We start from the raw sequence: 18,537 nt of genomic DNA, 5'->3' as shown, positions 1-18,537 counted from the left end.
AGTGGTTGTACAAGCTTGCAATTCCACCAGCAGTGGAGGAGTGTTCCTCTTTCTCCACATCCTCAACAGCATCTGCTGTCACCTGAGATTTTGATTTTAGCCATTCTGACTGGTGTGAGGTGGAATCTCAGGGTTGTTTTGATTTGCATTTCCCTGATGACTAAGGATGTTGAACATTTCTTTAGGTGCGTCTCAGCCATTCGGTATTCCTCGGTTATCATTACTACTTTGGCTTTGCTTTGCTTTCCTCCTCCTCTTTGGTCAGGCAAGGGTTCTTATTGGTGGAAGTTTCTCAGCTTGGCTAAGAAACTTCAGTTCTTTGGTTTAGGTCATTAGCCCTTTCAGGGAATCCCTATACTTGACTTAATTCTGTATCTGATGCCCACAGTGTACCTTACCGTGTGCACAAGAGAGGTTCCAAACATCTTAGGAGATTCTCTCCCACCTGAGTCCTGAGATAGGGATTCTGGCCTACACTGGCCCAGCTTTTGGGTTCTGATTCAGAAAATGACCAGATAGGTTACTTCTTCCTAATGGGCTGTGCTGGGATACTAGTTAAGCATCCTCGCTGGGAGCCAGCTGGAATTAGGCCTTGAGCACCTGTTCATCAAAACAACAACAACACCCAAACAAACAAACAAACAAACACAACCTCCAAAACCAACAAGCCACCTCCCAAAAAAAGATGCATTAGCTTCATACTGAAGATCTTCACCTGCTATGCTGAGTTCACTCCCACAGGAACGTAGAAGGAACGGAAAAGGCATTCCACAAAGGCAGGAGGTGGAAAGCAGTGAGGGAAGTCTCCAGGAACAGTCTGGTGTCCCTGGGTCGGGCGGGATACAGATCTGTGGAGGGGGTGGCTGCTCTGGAGCACCAGAGTGTGTAGAGTCCTGGGTTTCCACAATCCTGAAGCCTGCCATTCTAGCCACCACACTTTAAAGAAGAGGATGCTGCCAGGTCTATTTTGGAGTGGGCAGGGGTGGCTGTGAGCTACCACAGAGGGGACCTGCCAGTAGCGTAGCCCACTACTAAGGTTGCTCGCCCTGACAGGGAAGCAAAGAGGTGGGACCAACTAACAGCCTCGCAGAGTTATGTTCCCTACCCACCACCCTTCCTTAAAGTCCCATGAGCTATCTGCTATAGGCTAGTATAATATAGGGCTTAGTAGTAATGAAAATAGATGCCAGTTCTTTTGCCGCCTCTGTGCCCGCAGCCCCAAATCAGAAACTAGGCACTGCTAAGGTGCAAGAGGAACTCCAGATAGATCTGAGCTCATCAAGAAAACCCAAGACTCGGCGCACGCTGGGACTTGTAGTCGGGAGAGGCAAGCCTCCCAGATGCACGCTGGGCCTTGTAGTCTGTTGGGCGGGCTCACCCCTCACCTGGCCAGGGCGGGTGCCGCAGGGCCAATGGGAGCGGTGCCGGCCAGGCCTGTTCCGCCCCGCGCCTACGGACGTTTGTGCCGGGACATGGCCGCTGCGGATGCCGGGTCCTTGAGCTGAGCGCCTGCTGCCGGAGCCAACCTCTTCCGTCAACCGTCCGCGCGGGCTGGGCCCAGGCGCCGGGACGGCCAAGATCCGCCGAGGAAGCTGAGGCTGCCATAGAACGCCGCCGCGGCGGGGGCATGGCGTCCATCTTGCTCAGGAGCTGCCGGGGCCGGGGGCCTGCCCGCCTCGCGCCACCTCGGGCCGCCTCCCCGCGGGGTAAGCTGGTGCTGCGCAAATGACCTGTTGTGGGCGACCGGGAGCCAGCGCGGGACGCCCCCTTCCGTGCCCCGAGGCAGCGCGGCAATGACAAGCACCGGGCGGCTCTGAGCCGCTTGTGCTGGACAGCTTCTCCGTGACCTTAGTTGCCCAGGTCGCCGCAGGTCACTGCTGCCGACCGAGGCGCTGAGAAAGTTCCTTAGGGCCCTGGCTTCCCTGGCGCTCCCCTCGATGATGAACCGAGCCCTGCCCTGCCCTGCCCTGCCCTTTGGCCAGTTCAGGCTTGGAAGCCAGAACTCAGGGACAAGGAGATTGGGTTGTGGTTGATGCCAGCTTAGTGGGCCGCTCCCTGGGGTGGGGTGGCTGATGACCGTGCTTTCCAAGGAAACTTATATGTGTCCTATTTGTAAGTTACCCTAAGGATGTAACAGCCTGTGAGAGTGGAACCCAAGACCTTATGGTTTCTTGGCAGAAGTACAGCTCTTGTCACCTTAACAGTATTGGAGAGTCGGGTATGGTGTGGAGCCAGGCGTGGTGGCACACACCTTTAACCCCAGCACCCTGGAAGCAGAGGCATGTGAATCTCTGAATAGAGGCATGTGAATCTCTGAATTCCAGACCATTTAAAATTTCAGGCCGGGCAGGGCACAAGACCCTGTCTTAAAAACAAACAGCAAAACCAGTTAGGATGAGTGGAAAGAGCAGAGTGTCCCTGGGTTTGGTGTGGTTTTTCAAGCTGTCTCTGCTATAAGCGCTGTCTACCTGTTGACTTGTTCAGGATACCATAAAGTACTTCTGCCCTTTCTTATTTCTCTGGCATGTTTATGGCTTTCAAATTAGCTGATATTTTGTGTGTGTGTGTGTTATTATTCCAGGCACAAGAATGTTTTCTTTAGTTAACCCAGTTCCCTTGGAACAAAAACGCTGCTTCCCTGACAGCGGTTAGACTCCTGTCAGCTGGTTAGATGTGGAACCAATAGAGCAGTACTGGGTAGCAAGTCCCTGCTCTCCCAGTAATGATGTGCCCAGAGCCAACAGGCACAGGATGAACATCCTGACTTTTTAGTCTTAGTGGATAAATTGAGGCCAACATTGTATCAAAGTGTTCTTTATTCTTGAGTACTTACCTTCTTCACTTTTGTGTGACATACTTTATTCTGATTGTCTCATTATATTCTTCCATGACACCACATTACATTTGTCCTTTTGGCTCTTCAAGTTGTAACCGTTTCTCAGGTTATGTTTGTTTCCCATGACCTTGACAGTTTTGAGGAGTGCTTAGGTCAGGTGTGTTGTAAGATTTCTCTTTTGGTGTTCTGCTGATGGGTTCTGGAGAGGTTTTAAGTGTGCCTTGCTCATCTCATAAAGCCAAGGCCCCACAGCTACTCTTGTTGATGTTGAGTTGACCTGGTTCCCCAGCGGAAGTGTGCTTGCCAAGTGTCCACCGTAAGATTCTTTCCTTTCCCCTTTCCGTGCTGTTCTTGGTGAGAGGAAGACACTTGGTATGTGGAAGCGGGATTGAATGATCCTGGGGTGTGTGGGAGAGCATCCATCCAGTCCAGAGGCCACCGTGCAGTATTGTAAACCTGTTAGGACTAGTCAAGGCTCAGGAAGACAAAAGAGGACTGGCTTGGAGTTAGACAAGTTCCTGCAGCTCTTGACAGCTGCGAGGTGCACTAGACCTGGAGGCTTTGCATGAATGTCGGGGAGGACATTGCTTGGGAAGAAGTAAAGGTCTCCTGGAAGCCAGGAGTAAATCAGTAAATTAGGCAAAGACGTTTAGTCTTTATCGCTGGGTCTGACACTCCTAAAGCTTTTGGAGTGATAGATACCAATGGGTTTGTCACTCATAAGGAGCCCTTTCTACCTGGCCTGAGAAGAGAAGTGGGGCCTCCAGAGAGGTGGGGAGAAGAGAGTGATCAGTGGGCCAGAGGAAAGAATACTGCAAAAAGAACCTGCCTTGATCAGGTCTCTCCTGGTCATATCCCATGTCTCCTCTGACTACTCACTTGTGTCCTTTGTGATAAACTGTGACTTTGCTGGGTCCTGTGAATTGTTCTAGCAAATTATCAAAACCAAGAGTATTTTAACCCTTCAAATTTATTATTTTATTTTAGATTTTAAAAATTTAGGCATTCTTGTGTGCTTATGTGGGAATGTGTTCTCTATGTGTGCAGGTGCCCATGGAGGTATTGGAGTACAGGCAATTAGGAACCAGCCAGTATGAGCATTGGGAACCGAACCCAAGTCCTCTACAAGAGCAGCAAGTACTTTTAACTGCTGAGCTATCTCTTCAGCCCAAACCCCAAGATGACAGAGGGCAGAACTGCAGGCAGTCTGAGCAGCTATAGTGGAATACCTGTGAGCCTGTCACCCTGGATGGCATCAATAGTGGAGCAGGAACAGCCTTCAGATTTTGTTGGGGGGCGGGGAGAATAAGATCTACCCAGGCCGTCTTCTGTGTGCTGTGTGGATGATTCTGAGCCAAATCCTATAAAGCTAGGATTAGAAGGGGCAGAGAGGAAGTTGTAGGCCTCTCTGAATTAAGAAGAACCTGGAAAGGTTTGTGTACTTTACATGTAGCAGTTGATGCTTATTCTGGTAAGAATGTAGCTGAGGGCCAGCTAGAGGCTGGGTTCTTGTTTTTTGACCTGAGAATCCTAGGACCCATATGGTGGAAGGAGAGAACCAAATCTTGAGAGTTGTCCTCTGACCTCTGACCTCTGACCGAGTATATATACAGTAAATAAACGTGAAGTGAAATTTAAAAACAGATGATTTTATATTTAAAACAAAAAACAAAACAAAACAAAAAAAACCATGTAGCCAATATCAATTGCTTATGGTGGTGAAGGAACAACCAGAGTTTCCCCAGTGCTACCAGACCCTAAATGTGACCTTTTTTCCATAGAGCCAGAAGAGTTCCCTCCTGACATAAAATGGTAAATGAATGTCTTTAGTGCTACCCCCATTGCATGGAGGATTGGGGCAGGGTGTTACCTACTGCCTTGTTGGCCCCTGCTATTGCCTGAAATCAACACAGGCCATGTGGCCCCTTTGAGAATGGTACCTCTGGTCCCCACTGTGCAGGAAGCCTGTTCTCTGCTTCCTTCCTGCCCCACATAGCAATGTTGTGAATAGACTCTCAACTTTATGTGTTAGGAGAATTAGAGTGGATTAGGGAAAGCACTGAGAGTGTATTTCATCCCTAGTGTTTTCCAGACATGGCCTCTTTTAAAGTTTTTGCTTTAGTTATATTTAGTGTGTGTGTGTGTGTGTGTGTGTGTGTGTGTGTGTGTGTGTGTCTGCCTGCCTGCCTGCCTGCCTGGATATGCCATGGTAAGCTTGTGGAGGAGGTCAGAAGACAACTTGTTGGGAGTTATTTCCCCTACCATGTGGGCCCTGATCATGAATTCTGTGGTCTTGGTGGCAAGTGCTTTTATCTACTGAGCCATCTTGCTTGCCCTGTAAAGGCTTCTTAGCACTTGCTAGTTCTCAGCCCTTGTCCCTTGGAATTGAGGTTTGGTCTGTAGGACTGTTTGTTAGGAGTCAGTGTGCCCTTCCCCCTGCCTACCAGCAACTATAGCTGGAAAGGGTCCCACATTGGGAGAGCCCACCTTCCTCATTGCTCCTCCCTGTGGCTCAGCCTGAGACCCATTTCCCAAACTGGGGCGATTAAATGCTCTGTCCGGCCATGCTCTGAAGCCCACCGTCATTCACAACAGTCTCCCATAAACTTCCCACTGGGGTTCCATTCAGATCTTCAGGGATGCCTGCTTGACATCTGTTTGCTTACCTTTTCTTTGTTTCTGTCATAGGTAGTCTGAGGGATCGCCGAGCTTGTCTCAGCTGTACCAGGACCCTGGGGTTGACAAGCCATGAGTAAGTAAACCCATGACTGAATATGTCACTGTCCATGTGTGCTGGAGGTTGCAGGCTGTGCACCTGGACTTTGTCAGGGAACTGACAGCTTCTTCCTCCTTATTTCTTGGTTTTGTTTCTTTTAAATCCCCATCTATTTAGTTTGATTATTATAACCATATAATGTTGGCCAGTTTTAGGAGAGTTAGTACTCATAACGCCAGTAGCAGTTACTGGCATGTTGGTATACTTTTGGTTTTTTTATTTATTTTTTTTTTATTTGACTTTTTGTTTTTTGGGTTGTTTTGTTTTGTTTTGTGAAACAGAGTCACCATATATAGTATCTGTAGCTTAGCCTGGCCTTGAATTTTTGACAACCCTCCTGCTTAGCCTTCCAGTTACTAGGTTTACATGTGCACTTCAACACATCCTGCCTGACATCGTCACATATGTAGCTGGGTTTGGTGTAGTCATCATCACTATAGTTTTGTCTATTCACAATGACTGATCTTCCATGCTCACATACCTATCGTCTTTATTGACTTTCCATAGCCTCTTGCCTAATCCTTTTCAGCTGTTTGTGGCAGCATCGTGACTGTTGCGACTCTGTCCGTGACCAGGCAGACCTTCCCTTGAATACTATGCTCTTTCAAGGGTACCTGCCTCAGGGATGTTCACAGCATACCCCTTCCCCCACTCTTTTTTTTTTAAAAGATTTATTTATTTACTATATATAAGTACACTGTAGCTGTCTTCAGACACACCAGAAGAGGGTGTCAGATCTCATTACAGATGGTTGTGAGCCACCATGTGATTGCTGGGATTTGAACTCGGGACTTTTGGAAGAGTAGTCAGTGCTCTTAACCGCTGAGCCATCTCTCCAGCCCCCTCTACCCCCACTCTTGATGCATAATAAGTATGGTGTATTTAGCCCACAGGATGACGGCACCTATGAGATGGTGACAGCATCTCAAATGAAGCTTTGGTGGCATTGCAAGGCCAGTGTCACGGAGCTTCTTGAAGAAAAATGGCTCCCACACTCCCTGTTGTATGTAGTCTTGGACTTCCACTAGAGTTGCTGTGCTTCTTGGACTGTGTCCTGCACCCCAAGTCTCTACCTCAGTCTTAACCAAAAGGGTAGGGTCAGGAGATTCCCTTTGCTATTCGCTCAGATTACTGAAATATGTTCATCTCCTCCTGCTTCCATATCCTGGTCCCTGTCTCTGGAGAGTAGGAGACCAGTGTTACTTTCTGTGCACTTCCCTGTCTCTCCAGTTTGTGGTCTCTGGAGGTTTTGTGTTCACTTAGAGCTGTTAAGTAATTACTTGGCTCTGCATCATAAGCAGTGCTGCTTCTTGATACAGATTTACTTCCTTAATTTAAAGACAAGTCAGGGGGTTAGAGAGATGGCTCAGCGGTTAAGAGCACTGACTGCTCTTTCAGAGGTCCTGAGTTCAATTCCCAGCAACCGCATAGTGTGGTTCACAATCATTTGTAATGGGATCCAATGCTGTCTTCTAGTATGTCTGAAGACAGCTACAGTGTATTCATATACATAAAGGCTGGCCTTGAACTCACAGAGATCTGCCTGCATTTGCCTTATCTTCTGCCTCCTGAATGCTGGGATTAAAGACACACCTAGCTTCGCTTCCTTGGCTCTTCCTGGTGAGCTGGTGAGGCTTTGGGGTTTGGGAGAAGTTGAATGGGATTTGGTATGGAGTCTCTGGGTTTTGTTTTGGGGGAATTTTTGTTGTCTACATGGTCTGGTTGGTTGGTTGTTTTGTTTTGTTTTCAGAGTCTCTAGTTTTACAAGTGCCAACACCAAATGCAGATCCGTGGGATGCTCTGTGGACTCAGTTTCCCTGCACAAGTCCACAGAGGTGTGGGTTGTAGGTCCTATGATTTATGACTGAACTGGCCTAGTGTTATCCCTTGTTGCAGGCAATTTGTAGGGCTAGCCCTGAAGTGCACCTTTTGCCAGTTTCCTTCCTAAGTTCTCTAGTCAGCACGCTAGGAGCCAGTTCCTCACCCTTATTTCTCCGAGAGTTTTAGTGTCCTAGATGAACCTCTTAATGCTTCCAGTCTGAAAGAAAGGGAACTGCCACAAAACCTACCAAACCACTGGAGATGGGCAGCTTTCTGTTTTGTTTTGTGGAGTTGGGACTAGGACCTAAGGCCCTGGGCTTGTTAGATGTGCACTCCACCTACAAGCACATCCTCAGCCCCAAGAGTAACAAACCTTTCATTTTGTTTTTTGTTTTGTTTTGTTTTAAACAGAAGGTTGGCCCTTGATCCTACTTGCTCATCTCCAAGATTTTTGGTTAGACTAGTGATGGAAGTCAGGCATGGTAGCCGTGTCTTTAGTTCCAGCAGAAGCAGGCAGATCTTTATGAGTTCTAGGCCAGCCAGACCTATTAGTCAGATCCTGTTTCCCCCACTACCCCTTTTCCCCCCAAAAATCCTTCTCCCTTCTCTTTCAGAAAAAGCAGCAGCATTTGTTAGGTCCTGACCTTGACCTCTAAGGCAGCTCCCAGGTGTGGTTTGTCCTCACTCTCCTTTTCCACCGTCCTGCCAAGCTCTTGCTCCTGCCAGTCTATGATAATAGTTTAGTTCGGCCACTTCACATCACGTTATGGCTGCAATCTTGTTGGCACCAGCAGTCCCAGTCCTAGTGCCTGTGACTCTGTAATTTCAGGGCCTGCTTTCAGCAGGAAGCTCTGCCTCAGGCCAGCTTCAGCCAGGCATACAGCACGGCCGCCTCAGGCCATCTTAGCTGACCTTGTCATGGGCTTTCTTTGTCTACCCAGCTGCTCATTCTTACTTTAAAGTGTTCTCATTAAGAATATATGTTACACCAGGCAGTGGTGGCGCACGCCTTTAATCCCAGCACTTGGGAGGCAGAGGCAGGCAGATTTCTGAGTTTGAGACCAGCCTGGTCTACAAAGTGAGTTCCAGGACAGCCAGGGCTATACAGAGAAACCCTGTCTCAAAAACAAAACAAAACAAAACAAAAAAAAGAATATATGTTACACCTGTCAAGTACCTTTTTGGCACTTAAGATTTTTAAGACTCATATTAGAATGTAAAGAACTGTACTTTATTCATTTAAAAAAAATTCTTTTCTGTGCTGGGAATCAAAACCAGGTCCTTGTCCTGCCAGGCAGGTGTTCTCCATCCCGGGCCTTGTTTGGTGTGAGACATCTCACTATGTGATCCAGGCTAATCCCAAACTCTACTCTGCCTCCCAGGCCCACCATGCCCAGCTTTAACTTTTTTCTTTCTTTTTTTTTTTTGATGTCTCATTTCATTACTTATGTGTATTGAATATATACACACACACACACACACATACTCAGAAGTTCAGTAACATATAAGTGAGTGTATTTGTGTGTGTGTGTGTTTTAAAAATTTTTTTTTATTAGGTATTTTCCTCATTTCCATTTCCAATGCTATCCCAAAAGTCCCCCATACCCTCCCCACCCACCCCCCTACCCACCCACTCCCACCTTTTGGCCCTGGTGTTCCCCTGTACTGGAGCATATAAAGTTTGCATGTCCAATGGGCCTCTCTTTCCAGTGATGGCCAACTAGGCCATCTTTTGATACATGTGCAGCTAGAGACAAGAGCTCCAGGGTACTGGGTAGTTCATATTGTTGTTCCACCCATAGGGTTGCAGATCCCTTTAGCTCCTTGGGTATTTTCTCTAGCTCCTCCATTGGGGGCCCTGTGATCCATCCAATAGCTAAACTTTTTTCTTTCAACTATTTTGGACATTTGCTTTAAAAGCTAATGACTATGAAGTTCTGTTGAGCAGCTTACACATTTTAGAGCAGCACTTATGGATGAGCAGCAGAATCTTTCATTTTAGCTATGCAGTGTAAGAAACTTTTGTGTGTATGCATATTGTAATGCACTTGAGTAAGCACTTGTATGTGGGTGCTAGTATGTGCATGTGGAAGGCACAGGATAACATGGACTGTCTTTTTTTTTTCCAACAGCTAGTATTTTATTCATATAGTAGTCCCGTTACACATGATCCAAGTGCATTCAAATAAGAACTCAAATCAGAAGTTAAAGATTGGTCTCCAGACATCATAGCCAATAATGCCACGTTTGCTTGTGGTCTCTCCGAGATAAAACTACATCCACACCTCAGTGGCCACCAAACCATTCAGCACAGCTTCCTTAACTGTAAGGTGTTTGAAGTTACCAGTTTTAGCACTTTGAGTTATTTTTTTCACGCTCTGAATAGCTGTAGGGATTTCACCAGGGGTTGCTGGGAACCAGCTCAACCTTGGCGTAGTGCCAAAATGTGGCCAGTCGAAGCTTCAAGTCAGTCACGGCAGTGGCCACCATCAACGGTGCCTTCTCCAAAAAGTTATGGATGACCTTGGCCACGGTCTAAGGTGGAAGGAAGGTTACCATGGCCTGTCTTCCTTGACCATGCTGTCAGTGGATGTGGAGTTTACTGACTGTGCTAGGCTGGCCGGCTAGTGAGCACTCATGATCTGCCTTGTCCTTCTTTCCCCTGGACTGGGATTGCAGGTGCACACCAGGGTACCCAGCTTTGACACAGGTGCTGAGGATCCAAACCCAGCTTCGCAGGCTTCACAGCAAGCGCTTCACCTACTGAGTCACCGCTCTAACCCATGCAGGAATTCTTGAATCTTGGAGTTAATTGGCTAAGAATATTGCTATTCTTGCAGAGAACCCAGGTTCCATTCCCACACAACCATCTGCAACTTTATTTCATAGGGTCCAGTGCCCTTCCTTGTCTTCTAACATTCACATGATACATAAACATGCAAGCAAAATATTGCACATAAATAAATCTTAAAAGGATTCCTGAGTCTAACTCACAGAACCCTCAGAAGGGTTTTTTAAAACCCTTGTTGTTTTTGAAAAAGAAAGAAATCTTGAGTCCTGGAGGTGACTTGTAATGGGAAGGTACACATTGATATCAATTCATTGTGTGTTTGTTTGTTTGTTTGTTTTGTTTTGTTTTTGAGATAGGTCTCTTCTTTGTAGCCCTAGCTATCTTAGAACTCACTATGTAAACCAGGCTGGCCTCAAATTTAGAGATTCACCCTCCTCTGCCTCCAGTGTGCTACAATTAAAGGAGTGCACCACCATGCTGGCTGGCTGGCTGTATACATGTTTATATTTATATACATACAGAGTATCTATGTGTATGAGTGTGCATGTACCATCATGTGTATTTCCAGTCAAAGAACAACTTTTGGGAGTTGATTCTTTTCTTCCACCTTATGGGTCCCGGGGATTAAACTTTGGTCTCCAGGTTTAGTAGCAATCACCTTTACCTTGAGCCTTCTTGCCAGCTTCCAGTATTTGGTTCTTCAGTGTGTGTGTGTGTGTGTGTGTGTGTGTGTGTGTGTGTACATTATAATGTAGGCGTCGAGGTCAGAGGACAACTTGGTCTTGGTGTAATGGATCTTTCCTTCTGCCATGCAGATCTCAGGGGTGAATTAAGTCATCAGGCTGGCTAGCTAGCAAGTGCCTGTGTCTGCTGAGCCATCTAGCCTACTCTACATTTAGTGCTCACAGTGGCAAAATTTGCTCTGGGAAATTATACCATGCTAAGGGCATCCCTGCAGAGCATAAGCCGAGCATATAATGACGTCTAAGCTCAGAGTCTCATGTCATGAGCTGGAACCAGGTACTTTACTGTTTTTTATTTGTCATCTAGTTCCTCAGCCAGGAAGCAAGTGTATTCTGATGTGGTACAACCACAGGTCTCTACGTAGACTAGTCTGCACTTCTGGAATTAGGTCTTGATTTTGGAAATTTACTCTGTTAAAATTACTACTCTGTTGTTCTTCCTTTGTGCTGAGGATGACTTGACTCTTAACATGACTTCCTGAAGAACAGAGTGGCTTATCCTGGTTGGTGTCCTTTCTGTCTAGGCCTCTCATTTGGCTGCTAGCTTGCTTCGTGCCTTTCTACGGGTAGCCTGTGTTTAGAGGCTCTGGAGTGGCTCAAGGAAGTTGTTCTTGTGGGAATGGCCTGTGGGCATACCTTTGGCATTTGTATAATGTTGATTAGAGTTAGAAACACTTGACAGCAGAAGAGGTATCCGTGTCCTCCCCCTTCCACACCACCCGTGTGTGTGTGTGTGTGTGTGTGTGTGTGTGTGTGTGTGTGTGTATGTCAGTCCGTGTGCCCTATTCCTGTTCTTGCTTGCCAGATAACTGAGAATATGTAGCTGATAGCGTAAGGATCATACACGCTCATCCTTTGTAAATACTCCTTAGTCTTCCTGATCCTAACACAAAGGCTGGACATTGAAGCTGGGCAGAACAAAGGCTCAGGACCCTTATATAAACCATCACCCTTGCTAAGATTCCCAGCTTTGTAATATATGTGGATGGGTGCTATGTGTTAGTGGTCAACCACCCTGAGCAGTGTCAATGTCTGTGTGTCTCTCTCTTTTCTTAGCATTTATTTATTTATTTACTTACTTACTTATTTACTTATTTTGGGGGCAGGAACATGTATATGGGTGAACCTATATGGTGCATATGTGGAGATGAAGGACAAACTGTGGAAGTCAGTTCTTTCCTCTACCGTGTGGACCTCTGTGGGACTGAACTAAGCATGAGACTTGATGACAAACATCCTTACCCACTAAGCCATCTTGCCAGCTTCAGCAGTCTATTTCTTGTTGAAATATTGCGTTTGATTGGTGCTGTTTCACTCCATTTGGCAGGCGATTTTAAAATGGGAAAGGTAAAAATCCAGAGGAAGTTGGAGAGGGACAATAGAAGCTGGGCCCGTGGTCCAGCCCCTGCACTAGTGCTGGTTGAACACCAGCAGCACCAACATTAGTTCTGGATCAGTAGAAAATGTAAGAATATTATTATATCCTTTGGCCTGGGGTGGAGCTTAGTGTTCAGCACTTGCCCTAGCACATGGGAGGCCCTGGGTTCTGTTCTTAGGACTGCCAGACAAACAAAAAAGCCTTATCCTGTGTCTTGCCATAGTTTGAAATGGCAAAACATTACGTGCTAATAACGATAGTTAGGAACCTGTCTGAGGCGACAGTGATGGTGGCTCAGTGGTGCAGGCCTGATCCCAAGCCTGTTGACTTGAGTTTGACACCTGAGAGCCACGAGATGGAAGGATGGACTCACCCTTCCCCAACAACAACAACAACAACAAACTCTGACTTTAAGAGCAAGATCTTGACCCAGCCCTTACCCAGAGTGCTGTGTTGCCTGCTTCATCTTTGTATATGTATGTGTCTTTGCCTTGGCTTGTTGGTCCTTACACCTGCAGACATCAAGCCTTTTGTGGAAGCCACACTCTTCCTCACTGAGGATGGGAAATTGCTATTTAAGCCTGATGATGTACTTGTCCCATGCGCAGAGCTGTCTTCCCCTGTATTTGGAGGTAAGGCCAAGGTAAGGTAGGAAGTAGGGCCTGCATCTCTCTGTTGGTAAGTAGCTGCGTGGCACTCTGGAGCTGGTTGGACTCTGTCTTGTTCCATGTGGCCTCACCCTGAGTGATGTAACACTGTGGTTCAGGAAAGAGTTGATTCGGGGGTCTCTTCACAGCCTAAAGATTGCAGAGCCAGGGAAATGCAGAGGTGTGGTGCTATGGAGCGGGTAGGAATTGGAAAGAGATTGACAGCACTTTACAGGACCCCAGGGAGATAGATTAAGAGGACTGGCTTACACGCTCACAGACACTTTCTTGTTGTCTTCACTGGTCCACAGACATGTCCGTAACACTCTTCTCTGCTTGCTGTAAGATCAGTGTGGGCTTATGGTCTGTGACAGAGTACAAAGTTGGGGTTTGGGGAGTGCCGTAACCAATGATGGCACCAGAGCTGAGCCTAGCAGCTGGAGCTTTGGACCCCAGTGAGTCCCATGCTTGGATTCTTTGTGGGCTGATAGTGCTCTGTGCCAGCTTCCACTGGGCACCACACACTGAGCTGAGGCCATGCATATCACTGGTCTTACATGAGCCTGCCTATGAGGGTACTGTAGCTCTGGAAAGTTATACCATGCTTCCCATTGCTATGACAGGGCCACCACTTTTGGCTCCCTTTGTGGTAGGTGTATTTTAATGTGAGATTACAGAGGAAGCTCCTGAGTTATGACATTATTGCAGTTATAGCAAGTGGGCCAACATTGTGTGTGTGTGTGGGGGGGGAGGGGGTGTTGTTGCTTGAGACATGGATTTTACTAAGCCAATACTGGCTCACTGGATTGCTCTGTAGCCCAGGGTGTTAATTGTGTGTAGCAGAGGTGCATGCCATGGCACCAGGATAGAAATAGAGGACGTTTACTTACAGGAATTGGTTTTCTCTTACCTGTGGGTCCCAGGGGTCTAACTCAGGTCGTCAGGCTTGGCAGCAGTCATATTTATTCACTGAATCATTTCACAGCCCAGAGCTGCAGCTTTTAAACCTACTATGGACAATCCACTTCAGAGCTCCAGTCCTCACACGGGAATCTAGCCAAGTGCTAGAGGCAGAGAAAGGGGGTTGTGGGAACCCACAACAGATCTCTAGAGTGAATTTGGAGTTTGTGGTCGCCTAGAGATGGAACTGTAAATCACTGGTAGGGAGAGGTTGCTGTGTACATTTCAGACCTGGACTGTACAGATCTGTTGTTTGTGTCAGATGGTAAGCTCAGTGCTGACCCTGGCTCTGTGTGGGCTCTGGAAAAGGCCTTGCTGTATAACTCTCAGCTTCGGGCTAGCTAGGCACTATCTCCTCTGCAGTTGGTCTTATTTGTCGTCACGCTGTGAGTGGGCACTACTTGGGTTCCAGGCAGCCCTGTGAGCCTGATCTAGTGTGGACAGAGAAGTCTAAGGTTCTTAGCTAACAGCTTCTGGCTGTGGCCCTCACCTATTTTAGGACCATTATGTAGCCTTCATTCTGGTGAAGAGGTGTAGGCCTGATGACATATGTGCCTCTCATCCCTCTGTGGCAGGTGTTGGATAGGTACGTTCCTCAAAGAGTATACTAAGGGAGAAGTGGACAGAGGTGGGGCGTCATGCTAGAGACAGGTAAGGGATGGGCCCTGGACTCTTCTTTGGGATTTCCTCTTTACTCTAGTGCCTTCTGTCAACCAAGAGTCACTTGTTGAGAGAGAATATCCAAACTGGACAGACTCTTGTCTTATATCCTCAAACCCTACATCCAGTGCCAGGGGTTAGGTAGAGTCTTGTCAAGCTCTTCTGTGTGTACATGTCACACTACTGATGTGTGTCTTGGGGGACTTATGAGTTAGGCCAATGAGGCTCAGGTCCTAGCTTCACATGAAGCCCTCCCAAAGGCTCCCTCCAAGAAAGCAGGTAGTTACATACTTCGATCCACCATGAAGTATAGGTTGATGTTTGGTGCTGAGTGGTCAGGTAGGTGGGAATTTCTCATTGCTGCTTTTGTGTTTTTTTCCTTTTCAAGGAGTGTTCTGTCTCGTTGCTGTACTCCAGCCCACCCTGTGTACCTCTGCTTCAAAGGCGAGCCCCTCAGCTGTTGGACTCAGAGGCCTGAGTGCCAGGGCACCACAGCAAGAGCAACATGGACACCTGCCTCTGCAAGGCTGGTGGTTACTGGACCTCAGTACCTTCCTGTGCGCAGCTGGCACTCATCATCTCCGCTAGGAGAGGACTCTGTGATAGAGAAGTCCCTTAAGTCCTTAAAAGACAAGAATAAGAAGCTGGAGGAGGGCGGCCCCGTGTACAGCCCACCCGCGCAGGTGGTGGTGAGGAAGTCCCTCGGGCAGAAGGTACTGGATGAGCTGAAGCACTACTACCATGGCTTCCGCCTGCTCTGGATCGACACCAAGATCGCTGCCCGGATGCTCTGGCGCATCCTCAATGGCCATACGCTCACCCGACGGGAGCGCAGGCAGGTATGGGACACTCCCTACTCCTTTGTTCTGCTGCAGGTTATGTTCTACTCCTCTGGAAGTTTATAGAAACATAAGCCTAGCTCATGCTACAAGTGAGTTGTCATGTCAGTGCTGACACACTGTCTCCTCCGTTGGTGATTTCCTGCAGCCTTGGCATCTCTATTTCTGCCTCTAGTATCTTTTCTGAGACACTGTGTCCCTCTGCAGAAGTTTCTTTTTTTTTTTAATATTTTTATTACATATTTTCCTCAATTACATTTCCAATACTATCCCAAAAGTCCCCCATAGCGCCCCCCACTTCCCTACCCACCCATTCCCATTCTTTTGGCCCTGGCATTCCCCTATATTGGGGCATATAAAGTTTGCAAGTCCAATGGGCCTCTCTTTCCATTGATGGCCGACTAGGCCATCTTTCGATACATATGCAGCTAGAGACAAGAGCTCCAGGGTTCTGGTTAGTACATCATGTTGTTCCAACAATAGAGTTGCAGATCCCTTTAGCTCCTTGGGTACTTTCTCTAGCTTCTCCATTGGGAGCCCTGTGATACATCCAATAGCTGACTGTGAACATCCACTCCTGTGTTTGCTAGGCCCCGGCATCGTCTCACAAGAGACAGCTATATTTGGGTCCTTTCAGCAAAATCTTGCTAGTGTATGCAATGGTGTCAGCGTTTAGAAGCTGATTATGGGATGGATCCCTGGATACGGCAGTCTCTAAATGGTCCATCCTTTCCTCACAGCTACGAACTTTGTCTCTGTAACTCCTTCCCTGGGTGTTTTGTTCCCAATTCTAAGAAGGTGCACAGTGTCCACACTTTGGTCTTCATTCTTCTTGAGTTTCATGCGTTTAGCAAATTGTATCTTATATCTTGGGTATCCTAACAGAAGTTTCTTAAAGTTATTTCTTTGGCTCTGTGGGTCTGGTATGTAATTCCTTCTGTCCTTTAACTATGAAAAGACCCTTCCTGAGACTAGAGATATGGCTCAGTCATTAAAAACACTTGCTGTTTTTTTCAGAGGACCTGTATTCAATTCCCAGCACTTAGATAGTGGCTTACAACTATACTGTGTGATACCAGTTTCAGGGAATCCCATACCTTCTTTGGGCCTTGCAAACCAGGCACACATGTAGTACCCTTACATACATTCAGGTAAAACATTTATACACAGAAAATAAAAATAAATCCTAAAAAAGTAGGGGTCGGGGTAGGGGAGTCTTAAACCAAATACATGGTGGCTGTGCGGCTGTGCCTGTGTCCTGGCCACCTAGGAGCCTAGAGCTCAAGGATCTCAGGCTAACCTATGTAACCCGGTGCTATTGCTTTCCATCTGCTGTCAGCTGAAGTAGTGTTCCTAGCTGACAACTGGGCTGTTCTGTGCATGGGATTTTACTTCTAGAAGTGCTGTTGGTGTGTGTGTGTGTTGGCTTGTTACCATCAGTTTATTTGTTTTTTTCTTGGTGGGATCTTTGTCCTTTTTGTTTTGTTTTGTTTTTTAGTTTTTAGTTCTTCCTTTTAAGTATTTAAAATTTCTGAATATGTTTCACTCCTGAAATGAGAATTTCTATTTTCTGATATCCATGGGAGATGGGCTCATTCTTTACTGTGGACTTTGCCCATGGTGAGTGACTTGTGTGCATGTGTGTGATTCCATATGGTTTTTGTTTGTCTTTTTCTTTTTCTTTTTTTTTTTTAAGACATGGTCTCCCGTAACTCAGGGAGCCTCAAACTCACTATGTAGCTTAAACTTCTGATCCTCTTGCTTCCACCTTCCAAGTGATTATACACCTGTGCCACCATGCTTGGCTTATACAGTACCAGGGTGGATCGAACTCATGTGTCTTAGTTGGTATTCTATTGCTGTAAAGAGACAGCTTTTATAAAAGGAAACATTGAGTTGGGGCTGGCTTACAGTTTCAGAGGCTTAGTCCGTTATCATCATGGTGGGAGCACAGTGGTATGCAGACTCTGTCCAGATCCACAGACAGAAAGAAGAGAGACAGAGAGAGACAGAGACAGACAGAGAGAGAGAGACAGAGACAGGGCCTGGCTTTGGCTTTTGGAACCTCGAAGCCCAGTGACAACTTCCTATAACGAGGCCACACCTCCTAATCTTTCTCTAGTAGTGCCACCCTCTGGCGACTAAGCGTTCAAATATCTGAGCCTATAGGCCATTCTCAGTCACCAGGCAAACACTCTCCCTACTGTGCTACATCCTCAGCCCTGCTTAGTGATTCTGTACTACGAGTTTTACTTTCAAAGGAGTCTTAACTCTGGGAACCCTGGGTGATGTCGGTGCTAAGCCATCTTCTCCGTGCAGGTACTTTTCTCTCTGGGTGCTGTGAGACCCACGGGGCTGTGTAGGGATCAAGCCTAGGTGGGGATCTGTGTCTGCTCTATGTTTCTAGCTCTTGGGGATTTCCGTAACTTACTTTGTGGGCTTTAGTTTGATTTTTAAATAAATCTTTTACTTTAAAATATAACCGTGGACCTTTATGCCTGCCTCAGTTCCCACGGAGACTATTTATAAGCTTTTGACCTTATAGCTAGGCATTGTTACCCACCTGTTCATAACTCAATTATCCCCTTTATACTAATTTAAGTTCTGCCACATGGCGAGTTAACTATGCCTCCTTCCTTCCTGCTTCTTCCTCCGGGTCTGACTGGCTGAATCTCCCACACCTGGCTCCTTCTCAGAATTCCTCCCTCTGTCTGGATGTCCCACCTTACTATTTTGCCTTCTACTGTAGGTAGAGTTTTTATTTTAACCATTCAGAAGGTGCCTTAGACAGGCAAGGAAGGACAGAGACACACCTTTACACAGTGTAAAAATACATCACTCCAACAAGATAACTTTAGATCCATAGAGAACTCTTAGCAAGTGACAGTGCTGTGCTTGGACCCTCTACCTCAGTCCCCTCATGCTTCATAATGGTCATGGCTTAGCTTTCTACTTGGCTACTATCCAGACTTGATTTAGTTTTCCAACTTTCCCACTGATCCTCTTTTCCTGGTCCACGACCTTACCTTGTACCCTGTGGGTGCCACTATTTTGTGAGGAACACTAGCTGTGTCCTGAATACCAGG

General features: G+C 46.9%; 1 protein-coding gene and 1 pseudogene across 2 annotated transcripts in view; one reads left to right on the top strand and one right to left on the bottom strand.

The window, feature by feature from the left end:
- The first annotated feature begins 1,424 nt into the window (after positions 1-1,424).
- Letm1 (leucine zipper and EF-hand containing transmembrane protein 1) overlaps positions 1,425-18,537 on the top strand; it is a 43,710-nt gene continuing 26,597 nt past the window's right edge. The window contains exons 1-3 of one of the 2 annotated variants that reach the window (XM_021162291.3): positions 1,425-1,706; positions 5,525-5,588; positions 15,001-15,451. In XM_021162291.3, coding sequence (XP_021017950.1) covers positions 1,628-1,706; positions 5,525-5,588; positions 15,001-15,451 — 594 coding nt within the window. In that variant the 5' untranslated portion in view covers positions 1,425-1,627. The remainder of the gene's footprint in view (positions 1,707-5,524; positions 5,589-15,000; positions 15,452-18,537) is intronic. The other variant, XM_021162292.3, reaches the window with a different exon arrangement.
- Positions 9,707-11,612, bottom strand: LOC110294079 (ATP synthase F(0) complex subunit g, mitochondrial pseudogene; annotated as a pseudogene).

Source organism: Mus caroli, unplaced genomic scaffold (genome assembly GCF_978045245.1).
Source record: "Mus caroli unplaced genomic scaffold, Mus_caroli_1 scaffold_4, whole genome shotgun sequence".
Classification (NCBI taxonomy): domain Eukaryota; kingdom Metazoa; phylum Chordata; class Mammalia; order Rodentia; family Muridae; genus Mus; species Mus caroli.
The sequence above is the reverse complement of the archived record's forward strand: the minus strand, read 5'-3'. Positions and strand labels throughout refer to the sequence as shown.